The sequence below is a fragment of the Balaenoptera acutorostrata genome, chromosome 5, assembly GCF_949987535.1.
Source record: "Balaenoptera acutorostrata chromosome 5, mBalAcu1.1, whole genome shotgun sequence".
NCBI classification, from domain to species: Eukaryota; Metazoa; Chordata; class Mammalia; order Artiodactyla; family Balaenopteridae; genus Balaenoptera; species Balaenoptera acutorostrata.
In genome coordinates, this window is record NC_080068.1 from 55,038,779 (window position 1) to 55,053,400 (window position 14,622).

Here is a 14,622-nt window from a genome sequence, read left to right on the forward strand (position 1 = left end):
TCTATTTGTCTGTATGTGGACACTTAGGTTATTTCCACGTCTTGGCTATTGTGAATAATGCTGCAATGAACATGGGTGTGTAGATATCTCTTTGAGATAGTGATTCAGTTTCCTTCGGATATATACCCAGAAGTGGGCTTACTGGATTGTAGGGTAGTTCTATTTTTAATTATTTGAAAATCTTCATATTGTTTTCCATAGCCACTGTATCAATTTACATTCCCATGTACAGTACAACAGGGTTCCCTTTTCTCCACATCCTCACCAGTATTTGTTGTCTTTTGTCTTTTTGATAAGCCATTTCAACAAGTATGATGTTATATCTCATTGTGGTTTTGATTTGCGTTTCCCAGATGATTAGTGATGTTGAGTACCTTTTCATGTACTTGTTGGTGATTTATATGCCTTCTTCGGAGAAATGTCTATTCAAATCCTCTGCCCATTATAAAATCAGATTTTTTTTTTGCTATTTAGTTGTATGAGTTCCTTATTTATTTTATATATTAATCTTTTATCAGATATGTGGTTTACGAATATTTCCTCCCATTCCATAAGTTGCATTTTCATTTTGCTAACTGTTTCTTTTGCTGTGCAGAACCTTTTTAGTTTGATGTAGTCTCAGTTGTTGATTTTTTTTCTTTTTTTGCTAGTGCTTTTGGTGTCATATCCAAAAATTATTGTCAAGACCAATTACAAGGAGTTTTTTCCCATATGTTTTCTTCTAAGAGTTTTATGGTTTTAGGTCTTATGTTTAAGTCCTTAATCCATTTCAAATTAATTTTTGTGAGTGGTGTAAGGTAGAGGTCCAGTTTCATTATTTTGCATGTGAATATCCAGAAGAGACTGTCCTTTCTCCACTGAGTATTATTGTCTCTCTTGTGAAATATTAGTTGACCATATATGTGTGGATTTATTTTGGGGTTCTCGATTCTGTTCCATTGGTCTATGTGTCTGTTTTCATGCCAGTATCCTACTGTTCTGATTACTAATACAGATTTGTTGGATATTTTCATTCATACCTTATAAGGGTCATATAGCAGGAGCCCATATCAGTTTCTATGTTTCTACATGCCTGCAACCCAAGGGGATATGTGAAGCTCTCCCAGGAATGTTTTCCTTAAGCCTCATTGCAACTGATAGCCCCAAGTTGGGTTTGCATTTTCTGCAGCTCAACAAGGAGTGACCAGCATAATGTTGGTGATAATTGTTATGATGATGATAATAATCACTGGTACCTATTTAGCACTTACCACATGCCAAGATCTGTTTTAACTTCTTTATATGTAGTAATACATGTTAAGCCTCACAACAGTCCTATGAAATATGTATTATGTATTGTTATTATCCCCATTTTATAGAGAGGGGAATTGAAACATAGAAGTTAAATGATTTGACCAAGGTTTGCCTAGTGTCTCACAATTAGTAAGTGGTGGATTGGGTGATAAACCCAAGCAGTCAGACTCAGAATCCTTTCTATCCGGTTGGCCAAAAAGTTCGTTCGGGTTTTTCATCGTACAGAAAAACCCGGACGAACTTTTTGGCCAGCCCAATATTAACTATTATGTATATTGTTTCTCAATATCCCCTTCTTGCAGGGTTCTTGATCTCTTTATTTTCTTGATTCTCTCCCTCATGTAACTTTGGGGAGAAAAGAACACCTTGTCCTGCCCCCTCTCAAAAGTAAAAGGGGGAAAGTCTCTTACCACAAACAGTGCTATTTCCAAAAGGCCAACAGCTTCTGTGATAGCATTCCCCTTTTCCCTCCAAAGTTCTCTAAAGACTAGAGGATTGAATCTGGAAGTGGTAGGGTGGTGATGGTAATAAGCTGAGTTCTGTTGCTTCTTGTTAAGTCTTGGAGGAAGTATCCAACTCTCTTTAGAATTTAGGGTACTTAGCCATTCTTGTTTGTCATCTGTGAGTCCTAGTTGCCAATGCTGGGGCAAAGGAAAAAATCACTTTTTATTACTGAGGCTATTATAGTAGTCTAGGAAAGAAGACAGAGGCTTGGACTAGGGTGGCAGTGAAAATGGAGAGAATCATAAATTTGGGATATATTTTGGAAATAAAACCAACAAGACATGGTAGTAAATTGAATATGAGGGAGAAGAACAGAAAGGGATCAAAGAAGAGGATTTTGCCTTGAGCAACCAGATAGATGGAGGTACCATTTACCGAGATGAGGAAGACTAAAGATGAAAAGAGATTGGAATGGAAGTGTGAGGGTGGCTTGGTCATCGAGAGTACTGTTTTGCCTGGTTAAGTTTTATATACCTGTTAGATAGCCATGTGAAGGTATCAGATAGAGAGTTGGATACAGGAGTTTGCAGCTCAATGGGCAAGGTAAAGTCTACAGTTATAGATCTGAAAGTCACAGCATGTCCTATATTCAAAGCCATGGGATCAGATAAAATCAGTTAGGGAGAGGATGAGAGAAGAGAGAAGGCTGAGGATCAACCTTAATATTCAGAGGAAAACTCAGCAAGATACTGAACAGGAGTCATCAGTCAGATAGGAAGAAAACAAGGAGAGTGTATTGTCTGTGTCTCAAGAGAATCAAGTCTTTGTCATGATTTGAGTATCCTAAATATAATAAGCTATGTACAGAGGAAGTGAAGCATCGACCTATTTCAGATGGTTTTCTGAACTCAGGCTGTCTGCTGTGTAGGAAATTGAAACAAAACTTGAGTGGGAATAAAGAAGGTGAGACTGAATTACCTTAAGATCTCTTTCATCCAAATGAGTCTACCACTGAAACTCTTACTGTAAGAATCATATGTTTAAATGTGGAAAAATAAACCATTTTTGGTGAAGAATTTAGAACATGGGGCTAAGCTCCCAATTATTTAACTCACTTGAATGGATACATTTTTTAGTAGGAAGAACAAAATCAGAGATGAAGTGGTTTAAAAATTAAACCAGACCTACTAAAAAGATTATGAAACAATTCACCTATAAAACATAAATAGAAGTGAATATAAGCCTCAGCTAAGTGATTTCCAATGTTAGCCCATTTGTTTAAAAAAATTACCTTTATTAGCTTCTGGCTCTTCCATAGTTAATGCTGCTAGTTATGCCCCCTCCCCACAGGCTTATAGTGTACCAATTTTCAAATTTTAGTGTACATCAATCAACTGGAAGACTTTTTAAAAATACGTATTTCAAGGTCACATCTCTAGAAATTCTGATAGGGTGTAGCCAGGAAATCTATATTTTGACTAATACTCTAGGGAGGATGATCCCAGGACCACACTTGACAAAACACTTGTCCTGATCCTATATTGCATGTATAGGTAACTCTCTTCTGGTAGCAAAAGTGCCACTTGGCACTGTCCACACTATTTTTATTAAAATAATTTATTTTAGATGCATGGTTTACATAATAGAATTACAAAACTATAAGGTTGAAAGAATAGAAATCAAATATAGAGCTTTTCTTTAGGTTAGTAATTATATGTCAGTCTTGGCTTTTATAAAAAATAAGTTTCAGGGGAGGCTTTAATTTGTCTCCAGGATTTATCCAACTTGCTTGTTGGGGAGGCAGTCAACCCCTGAGTTTATTTTCAAGGAAATAATGGCTTAAAAAATGTATCCAACTAACTTCTAATTACTCTTTTTTTTGGAGTGATATAATAAATCAGTTATTTAGATCTTAAGTGGTTGATATTTGTTTTGACATCCTGACCACACACTAAAATAATGAGCTTTCAGATGTTTCTTTTTCTATAAGATATAATTATTCATGTGAATCCAGTATATTTTTCTTAACCTCAAATAGTTTCTAAGTCCTATGAAAGTAGAAATTACAATGAGAGCAAAGTTTGACAGTGCAATAATATTGTGTGTTCTAGTGCCTGGCACTTTGTCCTTGCTAGACGTTCAGTACGTGTTGACTGAAGGAGTACAATTATGTGCTAGTCTTTAACAGCTTTCATTCTGCCATTTTTTACTGCCAGCTGTGAAATCCACTTGCCTACTTATAGTCCTGAAGTATTTCTTTAGTAACTCTCAAAATTCTAGGAGATCCTTAAAAAATTAGAGAACTGAGAACCAAAAGTAACATAGATTTGATGTTGTATAATTGTAGCCAACCCTGCCTAAGAGACATTCTAGCGTGTTGGGGTAGGAGGTAGGGGGATGCCCTATCCAAAAGCTCAGGGGTTTTTTTTGTTTGTTTGTTTTTTACACTAATTAATGAAAAAAATTTAAAAGCAATACTGTGGTGATTCAGTTTTCTGTTGAGGCATCTCAAACACGCATCATTTCATGGATTTACAATTCTGAAAGGTGTAACTGGGTGAGCAAATACAGGGTCTGCTTTAATACTATCAAATTGAAACATGGCAACTGATAACATCTAGCATCCACCTGTTTCTAATTACAGTTCCACATTTGAACTTAAAAAATAACTGAAAATAATGAGAATATGTATATATTATATATATAATCTATAATCTGTATGTTAAACCTGGTAACTTGGTTAATGAAGGACTAGAAGAAAAAGTTGACATAAAATGCAATTGGAACCTTAAAGGGCTTTAATTCTTTCCTCCTTCTTCTCTCTCCTTCATTTATTGTTCCAGGCACAACAAATATCATATCATGTTTGACTTGAAAACTTTATTATCTAGGTAATAACGTTGAGAATCCCCATTTAAACATTCTTAATGGACTACTGCCTTGAAATTATTATTAGTCTTCTGATTTAATTATATAGAATAAATGTAAAATAAAAAGTGATTGTACCAAAACATGGCTTTGGGGGATATTTTGGAAGAAAATACGTAAATCTGAGCCATAATTTCTTTCCAGTGCAGTATTTAAATTTCAGACTTCAACCGCAGTTGTGATTGTTTTTAGTTTGTTAGCTGCCTGGAGTGTTATTTTAAGAAAGCAGAAGCACCATCATTTGCACACTCCTTATAGATCACACACCTTAACCCTGACTTTTTAGCTCCAGTTTTTCAAAAGAAAGTCAAGATGAAGAACTATTTGCTTTTCTGGGGAGTCCTGGCCATTTTTGTTATGGCTGTTCTTGTGACAGGTATGTGGTATTTTGAGAATGAACCCAGATAAAAGGAAAAAGAGAACACAGATCTGTTCTTCAGATTTAAACATTTATATTTGTGTTTTGGTTGGACAGCTAGCTGGCTACTTTTTTCTAGCATGTCTTAATCTTTGTATGAGCAGTGATATTTACATGGACAAGACTCATTGTAATTCTTTTTATTCTTTTTTCTCTTCTCTTATTTGTTTGCCTACTACAACCTAGAGAATAAGAAAGTAGATATTTCTGGATAAGTACAGATAGCTATACTTACACGAATACCCATATTGAATCTTGAAAATCAGTAATCTTCTCCTTGAGTGTCTCAAATTTATATTCTGGAGAAATGAAGTAATAATTATTATAAATACAATATAGAGTACATTGGGATTTTATTTCCCCAGAGAGCTTGGTATTAATACGTTCTAACAACGTTCCTGGATCTGAGCCTACAGATTTATTATGACCCTTTAACAATGTTTAATGTTGTACACGTTTCCTATAACTTGATGGCTGAACTTCAGTTATTTTGTTTATTAACTTTTCAAACTATTATAGAAAATGGATTATTTTCTGAATATAGAAGTACAGTGTTTAATAATTTTCATCTAGAAGGGCATATGAATTAGAAGTGATATAATTTGGCTGGTTTGTTCTAAGACTTACTGAGTTTATTCTTTTTTTTTTTTGATCTCATTCTTATTTCAAGACAGAGTATGATGTAATTAAGAACAGTGATTTTACATATAGTTTATACTAATTTAGCATTAAGAATAATGAATTTCTAATAATATTTAAAACATAAAGATATTAGTAGTAAACCATGTATATGTACCTATACGTATATATAAATACATATGTTTATAACATATTTATATACCTATAAACATATGTGAAACATATATATAGCTACATATGTATAAAAGAGCTATAATTTATTGAGTACATACTATATTCTAGGCATTATGCTAACTGCTTTACATATACTATTCCATTTAATTCTCACAATAACCATTTGAGGGTAGGTACTATTATTGTTTCTGACATATAGTTGAGCCCATTGAAATTTAGAGAGATGAAGTAACTTACCTAAGGTCATACAACAAGCATGTGGTAGGTAGAACCCAGGCCATCAGACACTATAGTCCACACTCCTAACTACTATCCTATTCTTCCTGTATAAGAGAATCACCTTTTAGTAAACTCATTATGTTCATATCTAATATATATTAAGTCTATTTTCTAATTCGTTTGAATTGAATTAAATTTAACAAATATTTATTGAGCACCTACTATCTTTCAGGTGCTCTTGGAATAAAGTAAGGCATAGTCTACAATAACAGGTTTATTAGGAAAAATACTGCTTGTCGATGAAACAGAATGTTAGAGTCTTATAAGTCTTGGTGAATTGAAAGTATTTGTACATTTTTCTGGTAGGTATATTAGGCTACCTAGTATTTTTATATAGTAACAGTAATGATGGTTTTTTCCTAGGTTTCTGGCAAGAAAATATAATATATGTCATAACTAAAATACAGATATTTTCTATTTAGGACTTAATGGTCAAGTCACTACTTGACTCAATCTGTATTTTTTGGTCAGGCATTACATGCTCATTTCTATTTTATTGAGAGAAAACATTTAAGAGTCGTGAATACAGGAGGAGGGAAAGGACACCATTTAAGTCATCTTACTCTTCAAAAAATTAAGAAGAATTATATCATTGTCTTAAATTGCTTCGTAATGATTTTTCTCCAATACCATATAGACTTTTATCAGAAGATTTATTAAGAACTTATGAATAATGGCATAATAATGCATTATAAAGTATTTCAAAACAATTATAAGTACAATAACAATGGTCTTAAAATGTTTTTGTAATGACTGTTATAATTAAGACTGAAATACTGCAGTTAGCTCCTTTCTGCTCTGGGATCGTCACCAGAATAATTAGATTTCCAGTTACAATTATATCTATCCTTATCATTTAACCTTTATAACTTGAATTTGTGTGCTAAGTCTTTGTTTTTTTAATTGAGGCTTGATGGAAGGAAATTTTAAAGGTCACTTAGCTAAAATTATAGGAATAAAAAAGATATTTAACATCATTATTATTGTTTAATTAACACTATTAAATAAAGCTATTTATTTTTTGGGGGGAGTGGATTGTCACTTTTTATTTATGTCTTTTGCATTGTTTTAATTTTTTACAATAATTTTTCAACTTTTTAAAGAAAAAACAATGTTTTTTTTACTCAGGTTCTTATGCATTTTAAGAGAGATGAAATGACACTGTTTTCCCCCCACTACATATATTAGAAGCATCTTCTCTTTTTTTATTAAAAATTTTTACAAGACAAGGAAAGACTGAGGAACTGTCACAGATTAGAGTACATACGTATATACTAAGGAGACACAACAACTAAATCAAATGTGGGATCCCAGATTGGATCCTTGGACAGGAAAAGAATAGTGGAAAAACTGGTCAAATCTGAATTAGGTCTGTAGTTTAGTTTATAGTATTGTATCAGTGTTACTTTCCTCATTTTGATAACTGTACTATGGTTATATAAGTTATAAATATTAGGGGAAATTAGGTGAAGGATATATGAGAACTTTCTGTACTATTTTTGTAAATTTTCTGTAAGACTAAAATCATTTCAGAATAAAAAAATGTAAAACTTTTTTTATATATTCTGGAACTTAATTCACTATTTTCCTTTCCAAGCTTGCTTTTTTTTTCTGTGTTCCCTATATTTATTAATGGGATTATTAGTCTCCTAGTCACCAGTAAAGCTATTTATTATTAACTCTTCAGGTATCTGTTAACTGATCTAAGTCCAGATAATAAGAAATTTTCTTTGTTAATTCTTTGCAGCACTTACTAGACCTCATTGTCTAATATTCAGATTAGACAATAAATGTTGACATTCAGAGTTAAGGCTTTAATAGTCATCTGTGTATAATATTCAGATTAGACAATAAATGTTGACATTCAGAGTTAAGGCTTTAATAGTCATCTGTGTATTCACTTATTATTTTTTTCTGTACACATGCATATTATATTAAATAGAACTTGTTCCTCACAATATATTCTAAATTGTCTTAGCAAATTTATAGCACTTTATGTCTATATATATTGTATCTTTAAAAATAATTCTTATAAGAAATATTAATAAATACAGCACTTATTATTTTATTGTATTAAATCATTATACTATGATAACCTGAATGTTATTATGAAAAAGAAGAATATAATTAAGTTTAGGAAACTTTTAGTGGAGAATATTTAAAGTCTTACAAAGTAAGGTTATCTTTGGGAAAATATGCATGTTCTTAGTTCTAATGCAATCTAAGGAAAAAAGAAAGTATAACTGGGAGTTCAGGAAGGACGTGACACTTCAAACTGGGTTTATTATAAAGGCTAATGTTACTTTTTGTTCACTTTTGAATAAATTGCTCTGGTCTGAGAGAAATCCAGTTTAGATTTTTGTTTTCTTTCTCATTTTGGCATTTGGCACTGATTTTTACAAAGCCACATCATTCAGAGGGTTGTGCCTCTATTAATGGCTTTAGATTAAAACCAGAATTCTTTCAGTCAGGTTAGAAAGACCATGGACTGATCTAAGGGAAGGAGAGAAAATTCCTTTTGGAGTTCATTTGGATTTCCTTCACTACGCTGTGAGATTCCACTTAGCTATTTTAGATTAGGAAAAAGAACAAATGGAGAAAGCCGAAACTGATCAACCATAAAACTTAAGTTTTCTGCTGGGGGGAGGGGCATAAAGTAACTCTATAGAAAGTATAAAAATAGACTTTCGTTTACCTTTCTTCTTAATATGTGTTATCTTTCAAGCCCAAGATGAAGATGAAAGGACTGTTCTTGTTGACAACAAGTGTAAGTGTGCCCGGATTACTTCCAGGATCATCCCTTCTGCTGAAGATCCTAGTCAAGACATTGTGGAGAGAAACATCAGAATTATGTATGTGGTATTTCATGTTTCATTTTTTCATATTGTGAGCAGAGATACTTTCTGATACTAGCAATTGTTTGCAAGTGATACCTATATCTTTGCTCCTCTTTTTGGTGTGTAGCACCTTACATTAGTTGAATCTGCTTAATGGGCTTGAGCCAATTAATGTAGAAGTTGGGAGCAGGAACAAAGGTTTCCAGGCAACCTAAAACCAGTCAGCTAGATCAAATAATAACTGAAGGTCGCATCTAGTCATCAACATGCCCTGTTTATACGGAGTTATTTCAATTTGAATCAGAACTTTTAGTTGCCCTTGATCAGTTCAAAGTGAAACTTGAGATAACATTAAAAGGCTTGTTTTGTACCATATATGGACCACAGAGTATTTCACTTTGTACTCAACTGCCGGTCTCCATAAAAGTAAGGTAGACTAATCAAATTGACTAAATTAATTTCGTCTACACTTGTATATTGGACTTCAGATATTTATTTCATTTCACACATAGTCTGTCATAAAGTCTTATTCGACAGCAAAAATGCTAATAATACTCAAGAGCTGAGATTCCTATTGGATCTAGTCATTAATGTCTTCCTTGTGAACTACTTCTACCTTGAATAGCCTCCCCCCAAATCAAACACCTCTTATTGAAACAGAACATAGCACTCGATCCCATTTAATCAATGGGAGAAGTATAATATGCTTAAGAATTTGTTTCGAGTTCTGGCTGTCACTAAATAGCTATGTGCTCTGGTATGCTAGTTACTTAACCAATCTAAACTTCAACTTTCTCATCTTTACTAATAGGAAAATAATATGTATCTCATAGGGTTATTATAAAGATAAATTGAGAAGATCTATTCCTTTTAAAGACTGTGTAGTTCCTGGCACATTTTCAAAACATATTTGCTGTTACTTATTCACCTAACCTATGTGCCAGTTATCATTATGTCACTATCCTTCTTAAAATCCCTTTGCTGGTTCCCGTAACGTTGTTACTAGGATAAATTACGAACGTCTCAGCCTAACCTATAACGCTCGGCAAAACTCTCAAGCTCTTCCATTGCCACTATTTTTTTCACCTCATGTTTGAAAAGCCAGTACGTTGCAGTACCTTTATTTCCTCACACTCACAGTGCTCTCTTCGTCTTCCGTTTTTGCATAACCTAGTTCCTCTGCTTGAAGAACTCTTTCTCCCACCCCTCTTAGCCTGGTTAACTCCTCACCCTGCATGTCTTAGCTTGGACATCTCTTCCTCTAGCAGATTTTCTCTGACCACAGAGTCTGTACCACATAGCTCCCTGTTAAGGGTGGAACAATTGGAGAAGCGTGTAACTTGAGGGGATGGCACCCATGACTCTGGCCCCTGAACCTTGTTGAAGAGGAGTGTCTAGCTTATGTTTAAATCTCCAGGGGACAGATTTAAAATGGCACACCAGGATTCTCTAATTTATCTTCTTCTTCTATTCCATGATTCTTTTTATGACATGTTATTTATTAAAATCAGGCAATTCAGTTACTTATGCCACTTCCCTGATGTGTATTGATGCTTCCCTAATCTTATTTCTGGAAGTTTTATTATCATTGCTGTGTCATTATGGCATTACTCCCAACTCCATCACTTACTAATGATGTGACTTTGGGCAAGTTACTTAACTAATTTGAGCCTGTTTCCTAAACTGAAAAAAAGGAATAATTATATAGGTATGTTTATATACACATGTACTTCATAAGGTTGTGAGGATTAAATATAGTAATGTATAAAAGCACCTAGAACAGTGTTTGGCCCATGGTGAAACACTCATACATGTTTATTCCCTTATTTTTCTCATTATTTAAAGCATTTTTTAATACTACTAGAGATTTTACAATGTAATAAAGAGTTGATCATTCATTCATTAATTTGGCAAACACTTATTGAGTGCTTCTGAAAGCCACTGAGGATTGGAGCTGGGGATAAAATAATGTATATAAAACACAGTCCATGCCATCAGAGAATTTACAGTCTAGTAGGGAACTTTAAATAATTGAAAAGGCAGTTTCAATACAGTATTGTAAATGCTATGACAAGAGTAGGCATAGGATGTTATAGGAGCACGAAGCGGGGGCACCCAGTCCAGTCCTTGGGGGAGGTGGGAGAGTGGCAGGGGGAGGCGGGAGAGGGTATTTGGAGTAAGTGGTAGAAGTGGATGATGGCTGTTAGCTGACTGAACTGGAGTTAGCTAGGTAAGTGTGTGGGGGGGAACGGCAGGGTTGATAGGTGAAGCAGCTCATGCCAGGAAAAGGAAACAGGGTTGCTGTGAGGATTATATGAGATCATCATGTTAGCATGTTTATCATAGGTACCAGGCACACTGTAAGTGCTTAGTAAATGTTAGAACTGTTATTGTTTTTGTCATTGTTAAGACTTGGAGATGAGAAAATCGTGGTAAGTTTGTGCAATTGCAAGCAGCTGTTTACAGCTGGCACATGTTATAAACAGGGTGGTGTGGTGAGAGATAAGGCTGGAGAGTTAGAGGTATTTCACGTAGTGTCTTCTATGCCATCTTAATGATACCCTCTTTTCTAGGGGGAGACAGTGTAGGTTTTAAGCAGAGAAGGAAATTAGGCTTGTATTTTAAAAAGACTGTTTTGACAATAATGTGGCTAGTATATTGGAGAGGTCAAGACTGAAGGAGGGTATTGCTGCAAACTAGGAGAGAAATGGTGGTGTCCTGATCAAGTAGCTGGAGTTCACAGATGCAAAGAATCAGAATCAATTGAACTGTGAGATGGATTAGATATAGGTCATGACAGAGAGGGAAGACTGAGGGTGATATCCAAGTTTTTGGCTTGGATATCTATGTGGATAATATTGCTAAATACTGAGTTAGGAAACATGAGTTTTTTTGTTTTGTTGGTTTTTTTTGTATTTTTTGGTAGGGAGATATGCATATGATGAGGAGTGGTGACATAGATGAAAAAATGTAAAATTTAATGAAATCACCTGAACTAGTTGATGTGTAATTTTTCATGGAACATCTCCAAATCAAGAGGTCTGGATTCCAGTTCCAGCTTTACTACTTAGTAGCTGTGTGACCTTGGGTAGGTCACCAACCTCTTTGATTTATAATTACTGCATTTCTAAAATGTAGATATTAATATCTGTCCATTCATTCCATAAATATTGAACATATTCTACATGCCACACATGTAGCAAGGCACTGGGAATGTGTAAACGTTTTTGCTTCAAGGAATTTATAGAATCTAGAAGCAACTACTGTGTAGGTAAACAACTGTAATATGGCATTTGTTATAATAAGATATAAGAAACTTTAATGAGACTACAGAGGAAGGAGTTTATTGAGGGGTGGGGATGGGATCAAGGTAAAAATCAGAGAGAAGGTAAAACTTGAGCTTATTTTTAAAGGAAAAGCAGGGATTTGCCAAGTAATCAAAGATAGTTGACAGAGGAGTTGTTGTGAGGTTTATTTTGAATGACAGTGTTTAAAATGTAACAATTACTGTGAAATCTGAGTAATAGTATTACTAAAGAGTGTTTATAGGGTGCTAAATGTCCGAATGAAATAGTAAGTACTGTCCTAGCATTATACCTATTACCAAAAATAGCAATATCTGCTAATTTCATTATTCTTCTTTGTTTTCTTTCTTTCTTTTTTTTTAGTGTTCCTCTGAACAGCAGGGAGAATATCTCTGATCCTACCTCACCCCTGAGAACCAAATTTGTGTACCATTTGTCCGACCTGTAAGAGATTTTCCTTCATACTTATACAGATATTGAAGTCAATAACTTTTAATTAAATTGTTAGTAAGAATGTTTTTGAAAACAAATTGGGGTATAAACATTTACCAATATAATTTGAACTTTTGAATACATTCATTCCTATGTTAATCATTAGGTATCATAAATTCATAAAACTTTATCACAGATAAAAGTTAGCTGTAAATTTATTCTAAAGATGAAATTATTGCCATTAGTACAAAGGACCAATTTGTCTTTATAGTTCAGTAATTCAGACACATTAACATGGAGGTGTTTCTTTGGAAGCTATAGAATCCAACATAAAAAATTAAAGAACAAACCCTTCTTTGTTACTATAAATAACTCATTTACTCCTAGTACCTCACAATCATATTATCATATTATTAATTATATTGCTTACTTTCAACTGAAGGTTGAAAAATTACGTAAATAATTCTGTATTATAGAGACGTTGAAGTCTGAAAGGAGTCACCCTTTGTCAGAACTAATTGATTTTGGATAGAAGTGTATAGTTACTCAGATTCTGAGACAACATTTGATAGGGGTTGTCTAATGCATATATTTGTTTTTCAGCTGTAAAAAATGTGATCTTACAGAAGTGGAGCTGGATAATCAAGTAGTTACTGCCACCCAGAGCAATATCTGTGATGAAGACATTGAGACTTGTTACACTTATGACAGAAACAAGTGCTATACAAACAGGGTCCCACTTACCTATGGTGGTAAGACCAAAATAGTGGAAACAGCTTTGACCCCGGATTCCTGCTATCCTGACTAATTTAAGTCATTGCTGACTGCACAACTCCTTATCTTGAAAGGCTCTCCATTTTGATTCCAGGTAGTTAATATATTTACTACCAATGAATTTGAAACCATGATTTTTTTTTTTGGATAATATAAAACTAACTACCCCACTCCTCCCCACCCCCCTGCCCCCGGGCAAATAACTGAAATAGTAGCATTGTTATTTTTTAAGGTAAATTTCTAGCATTTAAAAAAATAGACAAGGGGAGAAAATAAAACTCAAAAGAGTAAAAATCAGGAGACATAATTAAATTTTGCCTTTTTTTTTTTTTTTGGCTTTGCCCTGGAGAGCCTGAGCTTTTGCACATTCTATACTATTCTCTTTAAAAAAAGTATCACTGTGCAGAGAAAATTTATATGTAAATATAGGTCAATTGTTTGTCTTCATTAGAAAAATAATAATTGGAAAACATGTTTTGGAAATATTCATAAAATAATTTAAAATGGGATCTCTAATATTTATGAAACCAATTAGCTGAAAGTGACATAATTAAGTGTATAATTGAAAAATATATTTTGATATAACAGATCTGGAGCAAATGATATGGATTTTTTTAATAAAATTTTTTTGATAATCAGGATAGTGTGAGAAATTCCCATTAGAAATCACCTCTGTTATAACTGAATCTAACAAATTATGTATTCCAAAATATGTATTCTCCAGCACAGTTTGAACAATTAAATAGATTCATAAGCATATACCTGTGTGAAATAATTTACTGGAAAAAAGTTTGCTTGTGTTAACTTTGCTGTATGTAAGTTAAAATATCATTTATGGGACTTCCCTGGTGGTGCAGTGGTTAAGAATCTGCCTGCCAATGCAGGGGACACAGGTTCATGCCCTGGTCTGGGAAGATCCCACATTCCGCGTAGCAACTAAGCCTGTGCGCCACAACTCCTGAGCCTGCGCTCTAGAGCCCGTGAGCCATAACTACTGAGCCCACATGCCACAACTCCTGAAGCCCGTGCACCTAGAGCCCTGCCCCGCGACAAGAGAAGCCACTGCAGTGACAAGCCCACGTGCCGCAACCAGAGAAAG

General features: G+C 34.0%; 1 protein-coding gene across 1 annotated transcript; it reads left to right on the top strand.

The window, feature by feature from the left end:
- The first annotated feature begins 4,875 nt into the window (after positions 1-4,875).
- JCHAIN (joining chain of multimeric IgA and IgM) lies at positions 4,876-14,282 on the top strand. The gene is made up of 4 exons (XM_007193565.3): positions 4,876-5,041; positions 8,901-9,027; positions 12,681-12,761; positions 13,353-14,282. Exons 1-4 carry the CDS (start codon positions 4,978-4,980, stop codon positions 13,555-13,557), a joined length of 477 nt encoding a protein of 158 aa, XP_007193627.1. The 5' UTR covers positions 4,876-4,977; the 3' UTR covers positions 13,558-14,282.
- The last annotated feature ends 340 nt before the right edge of the window (positions 14,283-14,622 follow it).